Genomic DNA, 18,979 nt, shown 5'->3' with positions numbered 1-18,979 from the left:
AGATTTCCTACCCTTACTCTGATTATTTTGGACACAAGACGCTTGACTTATTTGTCTAGAATATTCGCCTCTGCCCATAGACTTTAGTGCAATCTAATCACAAACACTTTTTCATAAACCATTATTCAACATAAAAACAACACAACCCATCAAACTCATTTTTGTGCCTTAGGGCTTCACATTGAAAATCCTTTTATCGAAGGTAAAATCAACTAACATACAAACATTTTCTACTCCGAACTACAGAGCTCTGGTTCTTTATCACCTGATGAATGATACGTAGGCACAAAGGCCACAGTCCTTGGGGGACACAATAATAAAAAACCCCAAATATCATTCTTTCACACTCTTTAGAAAATAAACACAATGAATAGATAAATACCCACGCACGCAAATAACCTAAATGGTTCTCATGGAGTACCATGGACGTGAAGGGTGCTAATACCTTCCCCTTACGTAACCGACATTCGAGCTCAATCTCGATTGTGAGACCGATTCTTTATTCTTGCACTTCCTGTATGCATTACTTTTTCCCCGAGGGTTTTATCGATTATTTTCCCCCTCCTCTCCCATAGAGGAAATCCAATAAAGTTCGGTGGTGACTCTTCTGTTTTGCCTTCCTTCTCTTTGGGGTGAAGGAATTCTTTAGTTCGGTCCCCGATTTTTCGTTTTCAAACCCCAATAGCGAGAACGGATAGTAGAGGTTATGAGGGACAAGTATGTCCAACCTAACCCTTTTCAACCGGGTTATTTATTAGGAAAATGAATTTCAAGACGATTAATTTTGAAAAGGAATCAAGGCGACCGAGCGTTTGATTCCACGTTTAAAACATATTTTAATTTGATTAAAAAACACACACTCTAAATGGATCGAGGTTTGATTCACATTAATTCAAAATTGATCAAACTAAACGAGTTTTGAAAATACCACTTAATGTTCGTTCCAGGGTTTTTAATTATGTGGAAAAACATTTGTTTTTATTTATCATTTATTTGTTTAATTAATTAAGATAATTAAGAAAATAAATAAAATGAAAAAAAAGAATAAGAGAATGGGGTGTAATCTAGCAAGGGAGGATTATGGAAGAAGTAAAAATAAAAACAATTAAGTCCCTAAGGCCTAAAACAAACAAAGAAAACAATAAAAAAAGCAAGCTGCAATGGAAATAAGAAGGGGGCACAAATAGAAAATTAGGCCCAGGGAGACCCAAGACGTGATTCCAAGTTGTTAGGTAGAGGGAATCAACATAGATAACTCAACCTCAACCCCAGGATGCACACTACTAAAGATCAGATGACAGGGAATGGAAGGCGCATGGTAATGAATGAGGCACACCAGCATATGACCGAGCCAACAGCAATTCCGCTCAACAAATTATGAGGCTATGAGGTTGTCCACGCATTGCCAAGTATTACAAAGGGGAATATTAGAGAGTTACAAGAGAGGGAGTCCCTCACGTGGGACTCAGAACCTCTTTCTTTTTCTCTCTTTGATTCGTTCTCTCGGTTATCTCCCTTATCTAACCACCGTGTAAACACCTAAACGCATATTTTCTCACCCAAAAAAAATCAAACCCGGCGACTTTGTAAGAACATGTATGAACATCATGAAGATGTTCATACTTAAAAACCTAGGTATCGTGAAAACCACATCAAACAACCAAACATTCAACACAACCTTAGCATAAAATCCTATCCTGAACCTGAATCCATTCTTAAAATTAACATTCAACCTTACAAATTCATAAATCAAGCCATACAGTTCCGAAAAAATCCTATATCATAATTTCAATCAAAACTCCATAAAAACATCAATTATCAAGGGGGGACAATCATCCAGTCATGCAACAATGTTATACATGCAAGAAATAAAAAAAAGGATGAAGAATAGAGCCTCGTCGGAGCCTAAAACTTTGATGAGAGCTCCAACGATCAATATCCAGAAGTGTTCTGATTCTTTCACTATAACTTGCTGCTTCTGTTATTGCATTACCCTCATTCTTCTACTCCTTTCTTTGTTTATGGTATGTGTTCCTGGTAATCTCCAGCGGGGGTTATGAATTGATCGGATGAGTGAGGGTCTAAGCTCAACCTTTTTAAACTTCAAGGAGAAGTTTAAAAAGTTTATGGTGGTGAGCGTTTTAGTGAGTGTTTAGGTTATGAATTTGGGAAGATGATTTTAGTTAGTTAGATGATTTTAGAGGGAATTTTTAGTGTAGTAATCCATGTTCTCTAAGAGTTGAAGGGCTGAGATGAGTTGAAAGTGAGAAAGTTGTTAGGATTTGTGTTAGTTGGTGATATGATGATGGGTTTGTGTAACGAGTTTGATGGCATGTATATGCTTGTGTGATGGATGAAGTAGCACATGTTGCTCATTACTTGAATTATTCTTTTTTATTTTTCTTAATTAATTCATTATTTGATATTAATGTATGCTATTATGCTATGGTGTTTATGTTGTGTTTGGACGGTAGGATGAATCACATGCTTTTGCTGCTGCTGAACTTTTTTTATGCTTGTAATTCAATTATATGATGCTTGTATAATGTCATGGTGGTGATATGTTGGGATGTTGACGATGACTGTATGTTAAGTTGCTTGTATACTTGTGTGTTTCTCATCATTTTCATGCTGCTTTGGTTTATGCAGAATCAGTGTAAGTGATAGCATGAAGGTCATGGACACGAGGAAGGGACAAATATGATGGTGCCAAATAGTGATGAAGAGCTCGTGTGTACCTAAGACAAATGCAATCCTTTCTTTATTTTTTGTATATTTTTCTCTTATTATTTTTGTATTTTTATTTGAATATGTAATGTAATATATGATATTTGACAATTATGAAAGTAAAAAGTATTTTTATTCAATAAAATGCACTTACTTGGTAAGTTATAAAAGGCCTATTCCATAATTGCGAATTTAAATTTGATTTTGAATATTATGTCACAGTTTTTATGAAGCACATGGCATCAATTTATAACAATCTTTTTAATTTAAAAAATGTGATATATGTGAAGTGATATGGTTAACGAATGCAACAAATGACTAAAAATGAAATATGACAAATGATAAATCAAGTTTAAAATGCAAGAACTATGCTAATGCTATATGGCTTAAGATGAAATGAGTTCTTAAAGAACAAGGCCATACACAAGACCTGCTATATGACTTAAGATGAAATGAGTTCTTCTTAAAGAACAAGGCCATACACAAGACCTGCTATATGACTTAAGATGAAATGAGTTCTTAAAGAACAAGGCCATACATAAGACCTGAACATGAATGGCCATGTCATAGACAAAATGGCTTATTATGGATAGAAATGAAGGACCATGCCTGATCGTTTCTAAATTTAACTGGACCTAGACTTAAAAATGCAAAAGATGTAGAAATGCAATTAGATTAAAGAATAGATAAATGGTAGGAAAAAGTTGGGGTATGACAGAGAGGTTTTTCAAACTCAGGATCTAACAAGCGTACCTTCTTCCGACAAACTGGATTAAAGAATAGATAGATGGTAGGAAAAAATTGGAGTATGACAGGAAGGTTTTCCTAACTTAGGATATAACAAGCGTACCTTCTTCCGACAGAATTAGTTTCTGATGACTTCTTGAAAAATGTAGCAATAGTGTCAAAGTAATAAAAATAAAGATCGTATCCATAGGGATTTATATTTAACAAAATAACGATTGTGTGAATAGTAAATGTAACTATAGGGGGGGGGGGGGGGGTTGAGTTATTTGACCAAAAGTAAATTTATTCTGAAATTTATATGAGAAAGCTAGTAGATTTTACCGTGTATCCCTTGTTTATCCCCTGTTGATATTTAGTGCATTAGATGAATAGTAAAGTCGTTATATTTCATGGCAAATTAACAAAGCCACTATACTCAATTCCTTGGTGTATATCTCACTAATTTCTACTAGTGACTTTCTACCCCTATTTGGTTGGCAAAATTGAAATTAGGTGTTATTAAGGTGTATTAATTCAAAAGCCACTACTAGTGGTCTCCTATCCCTCATCAACATGTAAAAGCAGATTAATAATCCTAGTTCAGACTCATAGGTTTATGATCAGTAATCCCTACTCATCTCAGTTCATATTATCAGCGCGTCCACAAATGATAATCATTAAGAACAAGGATAATTAAAAATAAAAATAAAACTTTAATTATTCATAAAACATCAAACTAAACATATGATCCAACATGTTCAAAACAAGTTCATTAGGAAAAATTCAATCTAGAGTAATTTAGCTACTCATTGCAATATAATAAAAAACAAAGAATTTAGAAGATTGTTGCATGTGAAATTCTTGAAGTCTTTGGTAATTAATGGCTTCCAATGCTCTCAAAATTTCCTTCCTGGGACTCCTTGCCGTCATTTTTTAGTAAAAAATGCAAAACCTCTAATTATGTACTAGAAAAGCGTATTGATATCCTAAAACAACAAGTTGGGTCGTGTAAGAAAAATTATATAAGCTGGCCCATCGCGTCCACGATGCAAAGTATCGCACCCGCAATGCAATGCCATCATGCCCATGATGGCGCGCGAGAAATCCAGTAGCTTTTTGTCCTTTTGTGTCTTTTTTCACCAATTTTCACTAAGTCCACATTTTCTCCATACTTGGTCATTCTAAGCACTTCTTTGACACTTTTACTTCATATTGACTCCATATTTGACTGAAATTTCTCTAAATTCTTGTCGAAAACATGTAATGACGGAGTATCATTAGTTTCCCCTTTCCCAAAAAATCCTCCTTCTATGGTGATGAGCGTGTGGCACACAGTTTTACTACTTTCTCTCTGAGGCACCTCTTTGCATTTTTTTGGGCTTAGGGATTCCAGCTTCGTCTCGCCCTCGCGGGTTAGACTTGTCTGACCAATGGGAGGACTCGCCCATTCACATATTTCTTGAGGCGTCCCTCACGTATTAGTCTCTCGATTTCCTTTTAAAGATGGTAGCAATATCCGATATGGTGTCCCTTGATTCTATGGAACTTACAGAACCTTCCTGGTTCAAAACCCATCACATACGCCTTAAGAGAAGGTAGCGTAAGGATGTTGTAAAGATGGAGAACCTCACGCCATATCTGCTTGTGGCGAATATTCAGGGGTGTGAAGTTGTTTGCAACATTACCTACCATTTTGAATGCAATATTGTCCTTTCTCTGTTGATGTGAGCCTTTGGCTTTGGGAATGTGCTCCTTGAAATCATGTGCCTTGTTTTCAGCGTTTATCTTATCCCCCTTTATGTAGCACTCTTATATGGTGACCACTTTTACCAATGAATGCGTCGGCTTTTGAGCGACAAACTTGTTGAAGTGTCCGACCTTGAGACCATTTTGGAACACCCCCATAAACATTTATTAGTTTTGTGGGACGATCTTGATGATGAACTCGTTAAATAAGGTGAGGTAGTCTCTCAGTGACTCTGATGGACCCTAGCGTATGTTAAACAAGCTTGCGGTGGACATCTTCCTATGGCGGCTAGCGATGAAATGGTGTACTAGCTTCTTTACCAGCTCCTGATAGATGTTAATATAGGCATGGGGTAAACCCATATACCATCAAAGGGAGGCATCCCTGGAAGTGTAATATAGCAACTTGCATTTTAGGGAGTCAGGCGCTCCTATGATGACCATGTGTGTATTGACGGAGGCGACGTTCTCGTACGGATCATTGCGCCCATCAAACATGGCCAAGGATGGAGGTTTTAAGTCCTCAGGGAAATACACCCCCATATATCGTTTGAGAGTGGTTGGGGGTCCAACAGTTCCATCTCCTCTAGGGGATTGGACTCTTGTTGGTGTTGTTTGATGTTATGGATGTTATCCTTCGGTGTCTTGTTATGATGGTGTAACTCATCCATGGTGGAACACATCTATGCCAGAGCGTCCACATCACCTCTACCTCTGGTAGCTTCTAGCATATGGGATGGATCTCTCCTGATAACAATGGCTGAAAGTGGCTAGGTGTAACAGTGAAAGGTAACAATGGACATGGTGACGGTGATGAAGTCGGTGTGGCCCAATTTAGTTTTATTTGGGCCCCATAGTGAGGGCAACTGTACTGGTTAAAAGGTATATGTGTGAGTGTTCCTCCTACAAGGGAAAGGGGAATCAAAGGACTTAGTAGGAATACTACACTGTATGGTGGTTAGGTTTTGCCCACGGCGGCGAGAAGCCTTGTATGGAGGTATTTTATAGTGGTTTTAAAATCCCTGCTCACGTGAGGTGAGAGGCTCCATGGATGAACGATGTGTTTAGGTATAAGCTTTTGAGGGGTGTAATTATTATGAGTTATAATCTGGCTAAGCGTTATGCCTAGGGTGTAATGATCTGTTCATTATCCCTCGAAGAAAGTATGTTTATAGAGGCCTTTTAGGCTTAGGGTTTGGATAGCCCTAAGTGGCGACAACTACTCCCTCTTGATCAAGAGATGTTATTGACCACCTAGCCTTTATGGACTAAAGGTATACTTCTTCTCCCTTGACTAACGACTTTACACACGTCATGTTTGCGAAGGGCGAGTCCTTAGATCATCACGTAGGTGATACCACTCTAGGGCATGTGTTTGTGTATGTGTGTGTGTGCGTGTGTGTTGATTTTCTATAATATTTCTCTTTTATATTATAGTCTAGTTTGAATTTTTATTTTATTTTTACTTAAAACATTTTCAAAATATTAAAATTAATTAATACCTTGAGTGTGGTGAAGAACATTTTTTGGCAATGAACATGACTTTCTTTTATGTTTGTTTGTTTCTAAGTCTTTTTTTTAAAAAAATATTTAAGCCTTTTGAATTTAAGTTGTATTTTTATGTTATTGTTTTATATTCTAAACACTATATAACCTACAATAATGATGATAAAAACTAATAATCACGATTCATTGGTTAAATATATTTCCTTGACAAAAGTTACACTTGTAAGTATAAAGTGTAATATAGAAGGTTGAATTTGGTTTTAAGAAGATTTATCGTTATGTTACAAACGTGTTGTTTCTTTTATTTTTCCAGAAGAAAAATGACCTTATGAATAATAATGCATATAAATAAAAGTGTAGAAAGTAAATGGCACAAGATATATCCTGATTCCCTTTTCCAAATAAGGGTAGTCCAGTCTTTCCTCACCCCGTGAAGAATTTCATTATATTAGATCTTTATACAGTTTCATGCCAAGATTCTCCTATAATCTTCTAAAATAGACACACCAAACCTATGATGGGCTTTAAATTTCTCCGATTCAAAGGACATTTTTCAACAATTAGAAAGAACACCACCTCCTATTTACAAACACATGTAGAAAGTACACACAGTTTCTTTATTGACAATATTACCACACACTTGGTGAATAATTTATAGCAGACATATAAATTGAGTGCAAACAGTTTTGTATGCTTTCTAATATTCTAAAAATTTAATCTTCTCTTTCAAATGAATTGTTCAAGAATATGTAAACATTAAGTGCTCAATGGTTTAGAATTTTTTTCTCTAATGTATGGAAATTATGCAGTAAAAGTTTCTAATTCATTATGTATGAACACTTGAAAAACAATAAGAATTGTTTCAAAAATATGATGAAAAAGATGAATTGAAAGCTGAAAAGTTTATGCTATATATACATCACAAGATGCCTCTTGGATAAGTAGTAATGAATGAAAATGTTCATGATTAATTGCAATGATTTGGAAAAGGTTTCATGAACATGTGAAAATGAAGAGGTATTGCAATGATTCTGATTTTTCAAAAAGATTCAGGAAGAAATCGATTGTACTAATATGTCAATCGATTGTACCATGTTTAACATTACAAAATATTCAAAAAAATACAAAGAGAAATCGATTGGGTGTTTAAAGTTTCAAGGAAAAAAGTCTCGTCAATGGATTTTAGGGTTTGCATCAATAGATTGTGGGGGATATTTTTCAAGGAAAGCTGAGACCATATAATCAATTGTATTTATGCATGAATCGATTATTGTTTTTAAAAATTATCTTGTCACAAATAGGGGCTTAAAAAACAATTGATTGTATCAATATATCAATCAATTGTTCCCTATAAAAACTTGAAATTTTACTTTTTAAAACATGTGCTATGAATGGAAATAATGCATGAATATTTAATAAACATAGAATGATTTAAATGAAAATATTTTGAGCACCTAAAATTTATATACATATGAATTGCCATTGCACCTTAATCTTCATGATTCAATCCTTTGATTTCCAAAGCTTATGCAATCTTGATACTTGATTCCAATATTTTTCTTCGTTGATATTTCTTCATTGATATGATTTTGTCTTCATCAAAACTAAGCTAAGATGGATGAAGAAAATATTCTTCACACGTCTTTGATAGAATAGAATATTTTGTTATAATTAGTCGTAATTAGTTTCCTATAATTATGTTGTATCATAATTAGGCAGTTGACCAAATTTTACACATTGATGTATATATATTCTATTCAGATCAATGCGAAGGACTCGATTTCCATTATCTTACATGGTATCAATCCTAACCGATGCCTCTCTCTAAAAAAAAAGCAAACGCAGAAACGCATTTCTTCTTCTCCCTCGTTCAATCCATCGCCGCATGCTTCTTCTCCTTCCTTGAAGCCTGCCGCTGCAACAGGACTACCGTACTCTGTACCGTCACCGCCGAACACGAGAACCACCATATTCTCTCGCCTTCCGCCCCTGCCCGTGCCGCCGTCGTCGCACCTGCAGTCATGTCTGAATCAGACCATCCAGAAAACAGTGACGCTGATACCCACAAATCCGCCACCGATACCCATAAATCCGTCGATACTGGTGATTCCGGTCAGCCCAAGAACACCACGTTTCGAGGTTCCAAATCGGAGTTTCATCCCGCACTTGCCGTATTCAATATTAGGAACCATATTCCTATTATTCTTGAAATGGAAAAAGGTCAATATGGTACCTGGGCCGAGCTTTTCCGCATCCATGCTCACTCACATCGAGTCCTGCATCACATCGTTCCATCTATCGGAAAAGAGAGACCAGCCATTACCGATGCCAACCATGAACAATGGTCCACTCTTGATGCCACCGTTCTTCAGTGGATTTATTCCACTATTTCTACCGATTTGCTGACCACTATTCTAGAACCCAACTCCACTGCAATCGAAGCATGGAATCGCTTGGAAGATATTTTTCAGGACAACCAAAATGCTCGAGCTGTCATTCTTGAGCAAGAGTTTTCTAACACTCGTATGGAGGATTTTACCAATGTCTCAGCTTACTGTCAGCGTCTTAAGATGCTTTCTGATCAGTTGAGAAATGTCGGCTCCCCTATGAACAATCATCTTCTGGTTGTTCAGCTGATCTATGGTCTCCCAGAAGCTTACCGCAGTGTTGCTACTTTGATTTGCCAGAGAAACCCTCTTCCGACATTCTATCAGGCTCGTTCCATGCTCACTTTGGAAGAAGCCAGTATGGCTAAGATGGAAAACACAGGCTCTCATGCTGCTATGCACACCACTCAGCTGAAACCTACTGAAGACACCTCTCAGCGTGGCAACCGTCGCCCCGACAATCGTTCTCGCTCCCGTGGCAACCAGGGTCACGGAGAGGGACGTGGTAACCATAATGCACTTCAGTATGGAGTTCCCAGCACTCCCTCACTTTGGTCCGCTCCTCCTTGGCAACAATAACAGCAGTACCCAACTTGGAAACCATGGGGTTGGACTCCACCACCACGGACTATGCCACCGTGTCCATATCCCACCTCTCAGTGGACACGTCCTGCCGGTCCACCTAAGTAGTCGGGCATTCTAGGACATCGTCCTCAGGTGTATGCGACCTCTACCTCATCTCAAATACCGACAGACATTGAGACCGCAATGCATACCATGTCACTCCACACTCCTGACAATTAGTGGTACATGGACATGGGCGCAACATCTCACACAACCGCATCACAAGGTAATCTCTCGTCTTATTTTCCAGTAAGTAATTCAAATCAGAAAGTCATTATAGGCAGTGACCATGGAATTCCAATTAGGCATGGCAACGGGGCGGGTCGGGGACGGTTTTTACCTCCCCCAAACCCAAACCCGAATCCCAAAACAATCCCCGTTCCCCGTCCCAAACCCAAACGGGGATGGAGAATCAAAACCCAAACCCGTCCCAAACGGGTTCGGGTATCCCCGCCCCACCACCATTCATTTAATGAAATCAATTTTTTTTAATAGAAATATTTATTTTTTCCAAAAATAAAATTACATTACAAATAATAAAATAAAACAATCTAAAAAAGTTCCATACATACATTTCAAATATTTTAAATAATAAATTTAAATTAAAACATCAAAACTTTAACCACATATTTAATATTCTAAATTATCAAAAAATAATAATAATGTACATAATAAAATAAACGGGGCGGGTTCGGGGTGGGTACTAGTGTCCCCATTACCCGACCCGTCCCCATATTTTATAATCGGGGAAAACCCAAACCCGAACCCAAACCCAGTCAAAGCGGATTTTCCCCGTCAACTTCGGGGCGGATTCGGATTGGTACCCACAGGTATGGGTTATGTTGCCATGTCTAATTCCAATTCACGGCACCAAACACACACAAATAACCACATCTCACCAACCCCTTCACCTTAACCATGTTCTGCATGCCCCCAAAATTATTAAAAATATAATTTCTGTGAGACGACTCACCAATGACAACAATATTTCTGTTTCCTTTGATCCTTTTGGTTTTGTTGTCTCTGATTTTCAGAAGGGGATCACCCTTCTCAGATGTGACAGTCGTGGAGATCTTTATCCAATTATCACTCCTTTGATTTTTGTTGGTCTCACATCCAGTCTTTGGCATAGTCGTCTTGGTCATCCTAGCGTGTCTTTTTTGAATTCCCTTTGCAAAAATAAGTTCATATATTGTGAACCTTTTAATTCTTCTGTCGTTTGTGACTATTGTGTTTTAGGCAAATAGGTTAAATTGCCATTTTTTGATTCTCAAACTATGACTTTGACGCCTTTTGACATTTTACATAGTGAATTATGGACGTCTCCAATTTTAAGTTTTGCTGGTCATAAATATTATGTTTTATTCTTAGATGATTTTACAAACTTCATCTAATTCCAACAAAGGACCGATTCTAGCATTCAGACCTTGAACACGCAAATGGGACAAGTTGCTACTCAAATAAATAACATGCAAGCCCAAGGGTCGAACCAGCTTCCAACCCAAACAGTTGTCAATCCAAAGGATTCTAATGCTAATGTGAGTGTGATTTCGTTGAGATCTGGAAAGGTTACAGAAACAGCCCCTGAAAAAAATAAAAAAATTATTGAGGTAACATCTGAACCTGAACCTACTCCATCTGAACCTGTTTCATCTGAAAAAATTAAAGAAAAAGAGTATGTGCCACCAATCCCCTTCCCACATAGAGTTCTGAAAAATAAAAGAATTAAGGAGGGAGACAAGGAAAGAGAGATATTGGATGTTTTTAGAAAATTTGCGGTAAATATTCCGCTTCTTGATGTAATTAAACAGGTTCCTAAGTATGCAAAGTTTCTGAAGGATTTGTGTACAAATAAGAGGAGGATTAAAGGAAGTGAGAGAGTTAACTTGGGAAGAAATATTTTGCTTTTATTCAGCCCAAGCCTTCATCTGAAAAAGTCACAGGCGAGAAAAATGTTTCAGCCATCACTCAGCTCTTGCCACAAAAGCAGAAGGATCCGGGAACTTTTACTGTCCCTTGTACCATCGGGGATAGTAAATTCGAGAATTGCATGCCTGATTTGGGAGCGGGCATTAATGTTATGCCTACTTCTATTTATAATAACCTTAATCTTGGTCATTTGCAGCATACAGGTTTGATCGTCCAACTGGCGAATAGGAGCAATGCACGCCCGATTGGCGTAGTGGAAGATGTCCTTGTCCAAGTTAACGATTTAATTTTTCCTACAGTTTTTTACATTCTGGACATGGAAGGAGAGACTAAGACAAGCAGAGCTCCCATCATTTTAGGCAGACCGTTCATGAAAACGGCGAAGACAAAAATTGATGTTGACGATGGAACCATGTTGTCATACGGTGAACTGACTTTGGGTGTTTTTGCTTTGGAAAGCAAATGTCGTGGATAGCAAGAGTCGCCACCGACTTTTCTTTTATCCAATAAGGAAAGGTGGAAAAGAATAGGAAAGACCTTGATTAGATTTTGGGTTCGGGAGGTACATTATACAAAGGGAAGGTGGTAGCACCCTTTGTATCCATGGTTATCCATGGGCTCTTAATTTGCTGGATCACTTATGTTTTTCTTGTCTGAAAAATGTTTGTGAATTGCTTAGAAAATGTTCTGAAAAGAGAGTTTAACTTTGTAATGATTCTTGTAAGAATGTATACAAAGTATTTATCTCGTTTAATTTTGAAAGCGGTTTAGAAAAATATAACTTGGCAATGGTTCTAGTACGAATGTATGCCAAGTGGTGATTTTCTAATAGATGTTTTGCAAAGTGTGAAGTGTGAACAGTATTTTTAAATTGTGAGTCAGCATTTAAGAGTTATACCTGCCCAAGGTCTTTATGGGTATTTCCTATCCTCATGAGGGTAAAACTGTCCTTACTATTGAGAAGTAAGTAGTTTTATCCTTTGGATGTAAAAGGGACACCGTAGGGTCATCGATTGGTCATTGAAGGCAACATTTGTAAGGATACCTTAGCATTCGAAGGGATAATCATCATTTAACCGCAGGCTACAACGACGGGTCACCGAGGGACAAAATCATATATTCGCAGGCAACATCCGAGGGACTATGATTTATCTTATAGGGACATGATGATTTAATCGAAGGGTCTTTTCTAAGTGTATCCCCACATTCGCGGGACATGACTGTAATACCGTAATACCGTAATACCGTAAGGCAACAAAGAGAGGTCCAAGATCACATATTCAAAGGCAATATTTTATAATCAATTAGGTAATTAAGGTGAATCTCCACATTATAATCAATTAGATAGTTAGGATGAATCTCCACATTAAAATCAATTAGATAATTAGGATGAATCTCCACATTAAAATCAATTAAGTAATTAGGATGAATCTCCACAAGGGTATCCCACAAATAAAGTGGAATACCTAGCAAGCTACCTTTTCCGGGAATATGTGAACCCTTACAAAATTCAACAAACAGGTCAGAATGCCAAATCAGGGTGCAATCAAGAATTGCACCAAGCAAAAAGGCATCATAACAGAAATAGTGTCAGGTAAATAATGCGCGATTACAATAAGACATGTCAGATAAGCAAAAATCAGAACGAAAAAATCAGCGACTGTCATGTTCGCTGCTGCCTCGCCTAGCGAGGGCTTGGCGAACACTCGCTACCTGTTCGCTTAGCGATGTGCTAGCGAACGACTGCGGGTTTTGAATTTTAGGACAATACGATTCCAGCAAGCTTCACACCCTATGGCACCCATCACAGACATTACATGGTTAAATGTTCAAGATATCCATACATACTTAAATTCACATGCAAAACTTAAGATATTTTTATAAATTCAATCAGAATGCCACATGTAAATTAAGAACATAAAGTGGTAATAGTAATGCAAACCTGTTTGCAATTGAATTGCAACCTTGAATTGGCAAGTCACTCTTAGGGTTGGCGCCGGATTGAGTGGGCCGGAGGTAACTTGGTGCAGATGAGTTTCCTTCAGGGTTTCCTTTAGGGTTGCTCTGAATTCTCTCGGTTAGCCTCCAGGGTTTGCTGTGCCTTCTTTCTATCTCTCCGTTTTCGTTTTCCCTCGTTCTCCCTTTTTCTGACTGAAGTTCTGCTATTTATAATGCTTTTTTGTGACCTAATGGGCTCAGAATGAAGCCCAGAATTTTCTGGTATTCGCAAGCTTTGGTAGGCGAGCGGCGTAGCAAAGGGTTCGCTAGGCGAAGGATTTGCTCACCTAGCGAGCATGCCAGTTTGAGTCATTTCCTCGGTTTGGCCACCTGTGAACTGGGTCTTTGTTCCTTTAAGATCAATGCCTTGAAACAATAAGTTGGAGTGCCTTAAAAATGCTTTGTAATATTAACAGGCAAATTTTGGGGTATTACAGCTGCCCCTGTTCAATATTCTTCAACCGAGAGAGTTAGAATGGTGTGTACGCCATTCGTGGTCCGGAGGTGGAAGATTATTGAACACTAGAATGCCCCAAAATTTTGCACTTGTTAATCAAAAGTTAGTCTTGATGGAGATGGGCTTAAAGATGCCATCTAGGAAGTTTGATGATGAAAGATCAGAATGGATCATACGCTGCTGGGGATAAAGGATCAAAATGGATCGTACGCTAGATCGTATCTGAGTTGCAGAATGAGCCGTACGTTAGGCTGTATCTGACGAAGGTAGAATCAAAATGGATCGTACGCTAGATCGTATCTGAGTTGAAGATCCAAATGGGTCGTACGTTAGACCGTATTGGAGTTGCAGAATGAGCCGTACGTTAGGTTGTATCTGAAGAGGAGTCAGAATGGATCGTACGTTAGATCGTATCTGAGTTGATGATCCAAATGGGTCGTACGTTAGACCGTATTGGAGTTGCAGAACGAGCCGTACGTTAGGCTATATCTGAAGAAGAAAGTAGTCGTACGCTAGACTACACCTCGGAATGTACCGTACGCTAGGCAGTATCTGAGGATTTGAAGGTCCAAATGGGTCGTACGCTAGACCGTATTGGAGTTGCTGATGGTCAGAATGGATCGTACGTTAGATCGTATCTGAGTAGTTGAAGGAATCACTTGTTGAGCTGAATCAGAATGAACCGTACGCTAGGCTATATCCGATATTATATGTTGTATGGCGATAACTGTCTGGGGTGGGCTTAAAGATGCCACCATTAGGAGGATATCGGAGTGCTTGTCAGAATGAATGTTCATATAGACTATATCTGAGAGATGTATTTGAATCTTGAACGCAATCGATAAAGATGTCCGTCTGAATGGACCTTTGTTTTGACTGTATCAGGAGGATAATTAACCTGAAAAATAAAGTTAGCTTCATGCCATGTCATGATGCATGAGATGTTTTATGCTTTCGGAAATAAATGCGAATGTTGTATGCATGCGTATACTGTGAAATGATGTAATGAATGAATTATGCATGAGGAAGGTTCTTCCAGGGGACAATAAATCCCAATATTCTGGTTGGAGACATTTGTATCGATGACCCTCTCTTAGCTGGGGATACTTGATTTCTGTCTGATGGTAGAAATATTCAACAGAGCCTGGCTGGGGATGGAAGAGATGATCAGTCTGTTTAGCGATGCCAATTTCTTCTGGGGAGTAACTGGTTTTTGCTGGGGAATAGGATTAGCAACCGGATTCATCGGAAAGTATGGTTAGACTTTATCCTCGACCCTAAAGTCTTTCAGTAACTGCTATTTCCGTTTTATGCATGTATTTTTGATAAACAACGATCATATTCAAATGCATATATTAATTCAAACTAAATCAATGGACGTTTACGCAAACAAAACAAAGAAGGTAAAACAAAAGCATCTTTTTGGAGATGAAATTGTATTGATTTTGAAAGAGGGCCTATAAACAGGCAATTTGTGTACAAGGAGACAGAAATCCTAGTAAGAGGAAATTGTCAAGAAAACGAAGAGAAAGCTATGCAGAAAAAGTCCCATCGGATAGAAGTGATTGGCTTGTTCAGTCCCTTCCACTACTGTCATTATGTCTTCAAGCCTCTCATCTCCTGCTGTCGGATAGAAGTGATTGGCTTGTTCAGTCCCTTTGACTTGGGTGAAGCTGACCGAGAACGGGACATAGTCATACGCTTTAATCCCTAATTTTTGCCTGGACCGCCTTTTCAGGTTTTCAGTCCACCAGGATACCCTTTTTTGCCCAAGCCGCCTTTTCAGGTTTTCGACTTGCCGGGTGTATATTCTTATATGTTTATCCCTAATTTTTGCCCGAACCCTTTTGGTTCGCCGGGATGCCCTTACTTTTGTCTAGATACGTCGACCTAGCGGGTCTCTTTTATGCGTAGTATTTTTTAACTATGTCTGCGTTCACGGGATGTGGGAAATCTTCGCCATCCATTGTAGCAAGTATCATGGCTCCACCAGAGAATACCTTCTTAACTACAAATGGCCCTTCGTATGTGGGAGTCCATTTGCCTCTGGGATCACCTTGTGGTAGAATGATACACTTGATCACCAAGTTGCCAATTTGATATACCTGTCTCTTGACTCTTTTATTAAATGCTTGGGTCATGCGCTTCTGATATATCTGCCCATGACAAACAGCCGCAAGTCTCTTCTCATCAATCAAATTTATCTGATCGAGTCGAGTCTGAACCCATTCATCCTCGTCTAAACCTGCCTCTTTCATGATTCTTAGAGAGGGAATCTGAACTTCCACTGGTAAGACGGCTTCCATTCCGTAGACTAAAGAGAACGGAGTTGCCCCTGTCGAAGTTCGTACTGAAGTGCGATAACCATGAAGAGCAAATGGTAACATCTCATGCCAGTCTTTGTATGTTACCGTCATCTTTTGTATAATCTTCTTAATATTCTTATTAGCAGCCTCCACGGTGTCGTTCATCTTTGGCCGGTACGGAGAAGAGTTATGGTGTTTTATTTTGAACTGCGTGCAGAGTTCGGTAATCATCTTGTTGTTCAAATTAGTACCATTATCAGTGATAACTCTTTCAGGGATGCCATACCGACAAATAATACTATTCTTGATGAACCGTGCCACCACGTTCTTGGTGACAGAAGCAAATGAGGCTGCCTCTACCCACTTTGTAAAGTAATCAATAGCAACAAGGATGAAACGGTGTCCATTAGAAGCAGTAGGTTTAATCTCTCCAATCATATCAATGCCCCATATTGCAAAGGGCCAAGGGGCTGTCAACACGTTTAATGGAGCAGGAGGCATATGTACTTTGTCCGCATAGATCTGGCACTTGTGACAAGTTCTGGAGTGATGGTGGCAATCAACTTCCATGGTAGACCAATAATACCCTGATCTCAGAATCTTCTTGGCCATTATATGTCCACTAGAATGAGTCCCAAAAATACCGTCATGCATGTCTTCCATAATCTTTTCTGCTTCCTTTTTATCCACACAGCGAAGCAAAGTCGAATCATGGTTACGTTTGTATAATATTCCATTACTCAAAAATAATTTAGCGGAGAACTTCCTCAGAAATTTTCTGTCATTGATGGATGCCCCTTCAGGATATTCCTGAGCTTCTAAATATCTTTTTACTTCGTGGAACCAAGGTTTCTCTTCTACTTCATCAGCGTTAAGTTCATAACAATATGCTGGTTCATCTAACCGTTCAATGGTGATCATGGGAGCTTCATTGTCCCATCTGACTCTAAACATAGATGACATGGTAGCCAATGCGTCTGCCAACTGATTCTCTTCTCGTGGAATATGTTCAAATGTAATCTCTTCAAAGCATGGGATTAATGTCATCACCCGCTCTCGATAAGGGATGAGATTCGGATGTTTAGTGTCCCATTCTCCTTTGATCTGACTGATTACTAATGCTGAGTCTCCGTACACACTCAAAAATTTGATTCTTAGGTCTATAGCAGCTCTGAGTCCCAAAATACATGCTTCATACTCAGCCATATTATTGGTACAATCAAAACATAGTCTAGCAGTGAAAGGCGTATGGCAACCCCTGGGAGAAATAATTACAACACCAACCCCATTGCCCAATGCATTAGAAGATCCATCAAAAACCATAGTCCATCGGGATCCCAGTTCGGGTCCTTCATCCGGTCCATGTTCTTCATAATCAGTAACAAGCATGACATCCTCATCTGGGAATTCAAAATTCATAGATTGGTAATCATCAACCGCTTGATGAGCCAAATGATCCGCTAGCACGCTTCCTTTGATTGCTTTCTGGGTAGTATACTGGATATCATACTCTGTTAAGATCATTTGCCATCTTGCTATTCTTCCGGAGAGGGCAGGTTTCTCAAATATATATTTGATAGGATCCATCTTAGAAATCAATAAAGTGGTGTGATTCAACATATACTGTCTTAGTCGGCGAGCAGCCCAGGCCAAAGCACAACAAGTTTTCTCGAGCAATGAGTATCTTGTTTCACAGTCGGTAAACTTTTTGCTAAGGTAGTATATGGCATGCTCTTTTCGACCAGACTCGTCATGTTGCCCCAACACACACCCCATTGAATTTTCTAACACGGTCAAATACATGATTAGAGGTCTTCCTTCAACTGGTGGCATCAAAATCGGAGGTTCTTGGAGATACTTCTTGATTTTATCAAAAGCTTCTTGACATTCATCATTCCATATCATCTCTTGATTTTTCCTCAGTAATTTGAAGATGGGTTTGCAGGTAGCGGTCAAATGAGAGATAAATCGGGCAATGTAATTAAAGCGTCCCAAGAAGCCTCTGACTTCTCTATCTGTACGGGGAACTGGCATTTCTTGAATAGCTCTCACTTTAGCCGGGTCAACCTCAATGCCTTTACCACTGACAATAAAGTCCAAGAGTTTACCGGATCTTACTCCAAAGGTGCATTTGTTCGGGTTCAATCTCAACTTGTATTTCTTCAACCTCTCAAACAGTTTGTATAAATGATCGAGATGTTCTTCTTCAGTATGAGACCTGGCTATCATGTCATCCACATATACCTCTATTTCATGATGGATCATATCATGGAACAAAACCACCATAGCACGCTGGTATGTTGCCCCGGCGTTCTTAAACCCGAATGGCATTACTTTGTAACAAAAAGTGCCCCATTGCGTCACAAATGTAGTTTTCTCCATGTCCTTAGGTGCCATCTTAATTTGGTTATAACCTGAGAATCCATCCATGAATGAGAATACCTTGTGCTGAGAGGTGTTATCTACCAGAACATCAATGTGCGGAAGTGGAAAGTCATCCTTGGGACTCGCTTTATTCAAATCTCTGTAATCTACACACATTCGCACCTTACCATCCTTCTTTGGTACTGGTA

General features: G+C 38.7%; 1 protein-coding gene and 1 long non-coding RNA gene across 2 annotated transcripts; both read left to right on the top strand.

Annotated features, from left to right (window-relative positions):
• The first annotated feature begins 1,301 nt into the window (after window positions 1-1,301).
• Window positions 1,302-2,888, top strand: LOC127137755 (uncharacterized). Its single transcript, XR_007808718.1, has 2 exons — window positions 1,302-2,024; window positions 2,650-2,888. It is a non-coding gene; the product is annotated as an uncharacterized LOC127137755 (long non-coding RNA).
• Window positions 2,889-8,519: 5,631 nt separating this feature from the next.
• LOC127108105 (uncharacterized) lies at window positions 8,520-9,671 on the top strand. The gene is made up of 2 exons (XM_051045511.1): window positions 8,520-8,876; window positions 8,949-9,671. Exons 1-2 carry the CDS (start codon window positions 8,520-8,522, stop codon window positions 9,669-9,671), a joined length of 1,080 nt encoding a protein of 359 aa, XP_050901468.1.
• The last annotated feature ends 9,308 nt before the right edge of the window (window positions 9,672-18,979 follow it).

Source organism: Lathyrus oleraceus, chromosome 1, assembly GCF_024323335.1.
Source record: "Lathyrus oleraceus cultivar Zhongwan6 chromosome 1, CAAS_Psat_ZW6_1.0, whole genome shotgun sequence".
NCBI lineage: Eukaryota > Viridiplantae > Streptophyta > Magnoliopsida > Fabales > Fabaceae > Lathyrus > Lathyrus oleraceus.
This window is presented reverse-complemented; position numbering and strand designations above follow the sequence as displayed.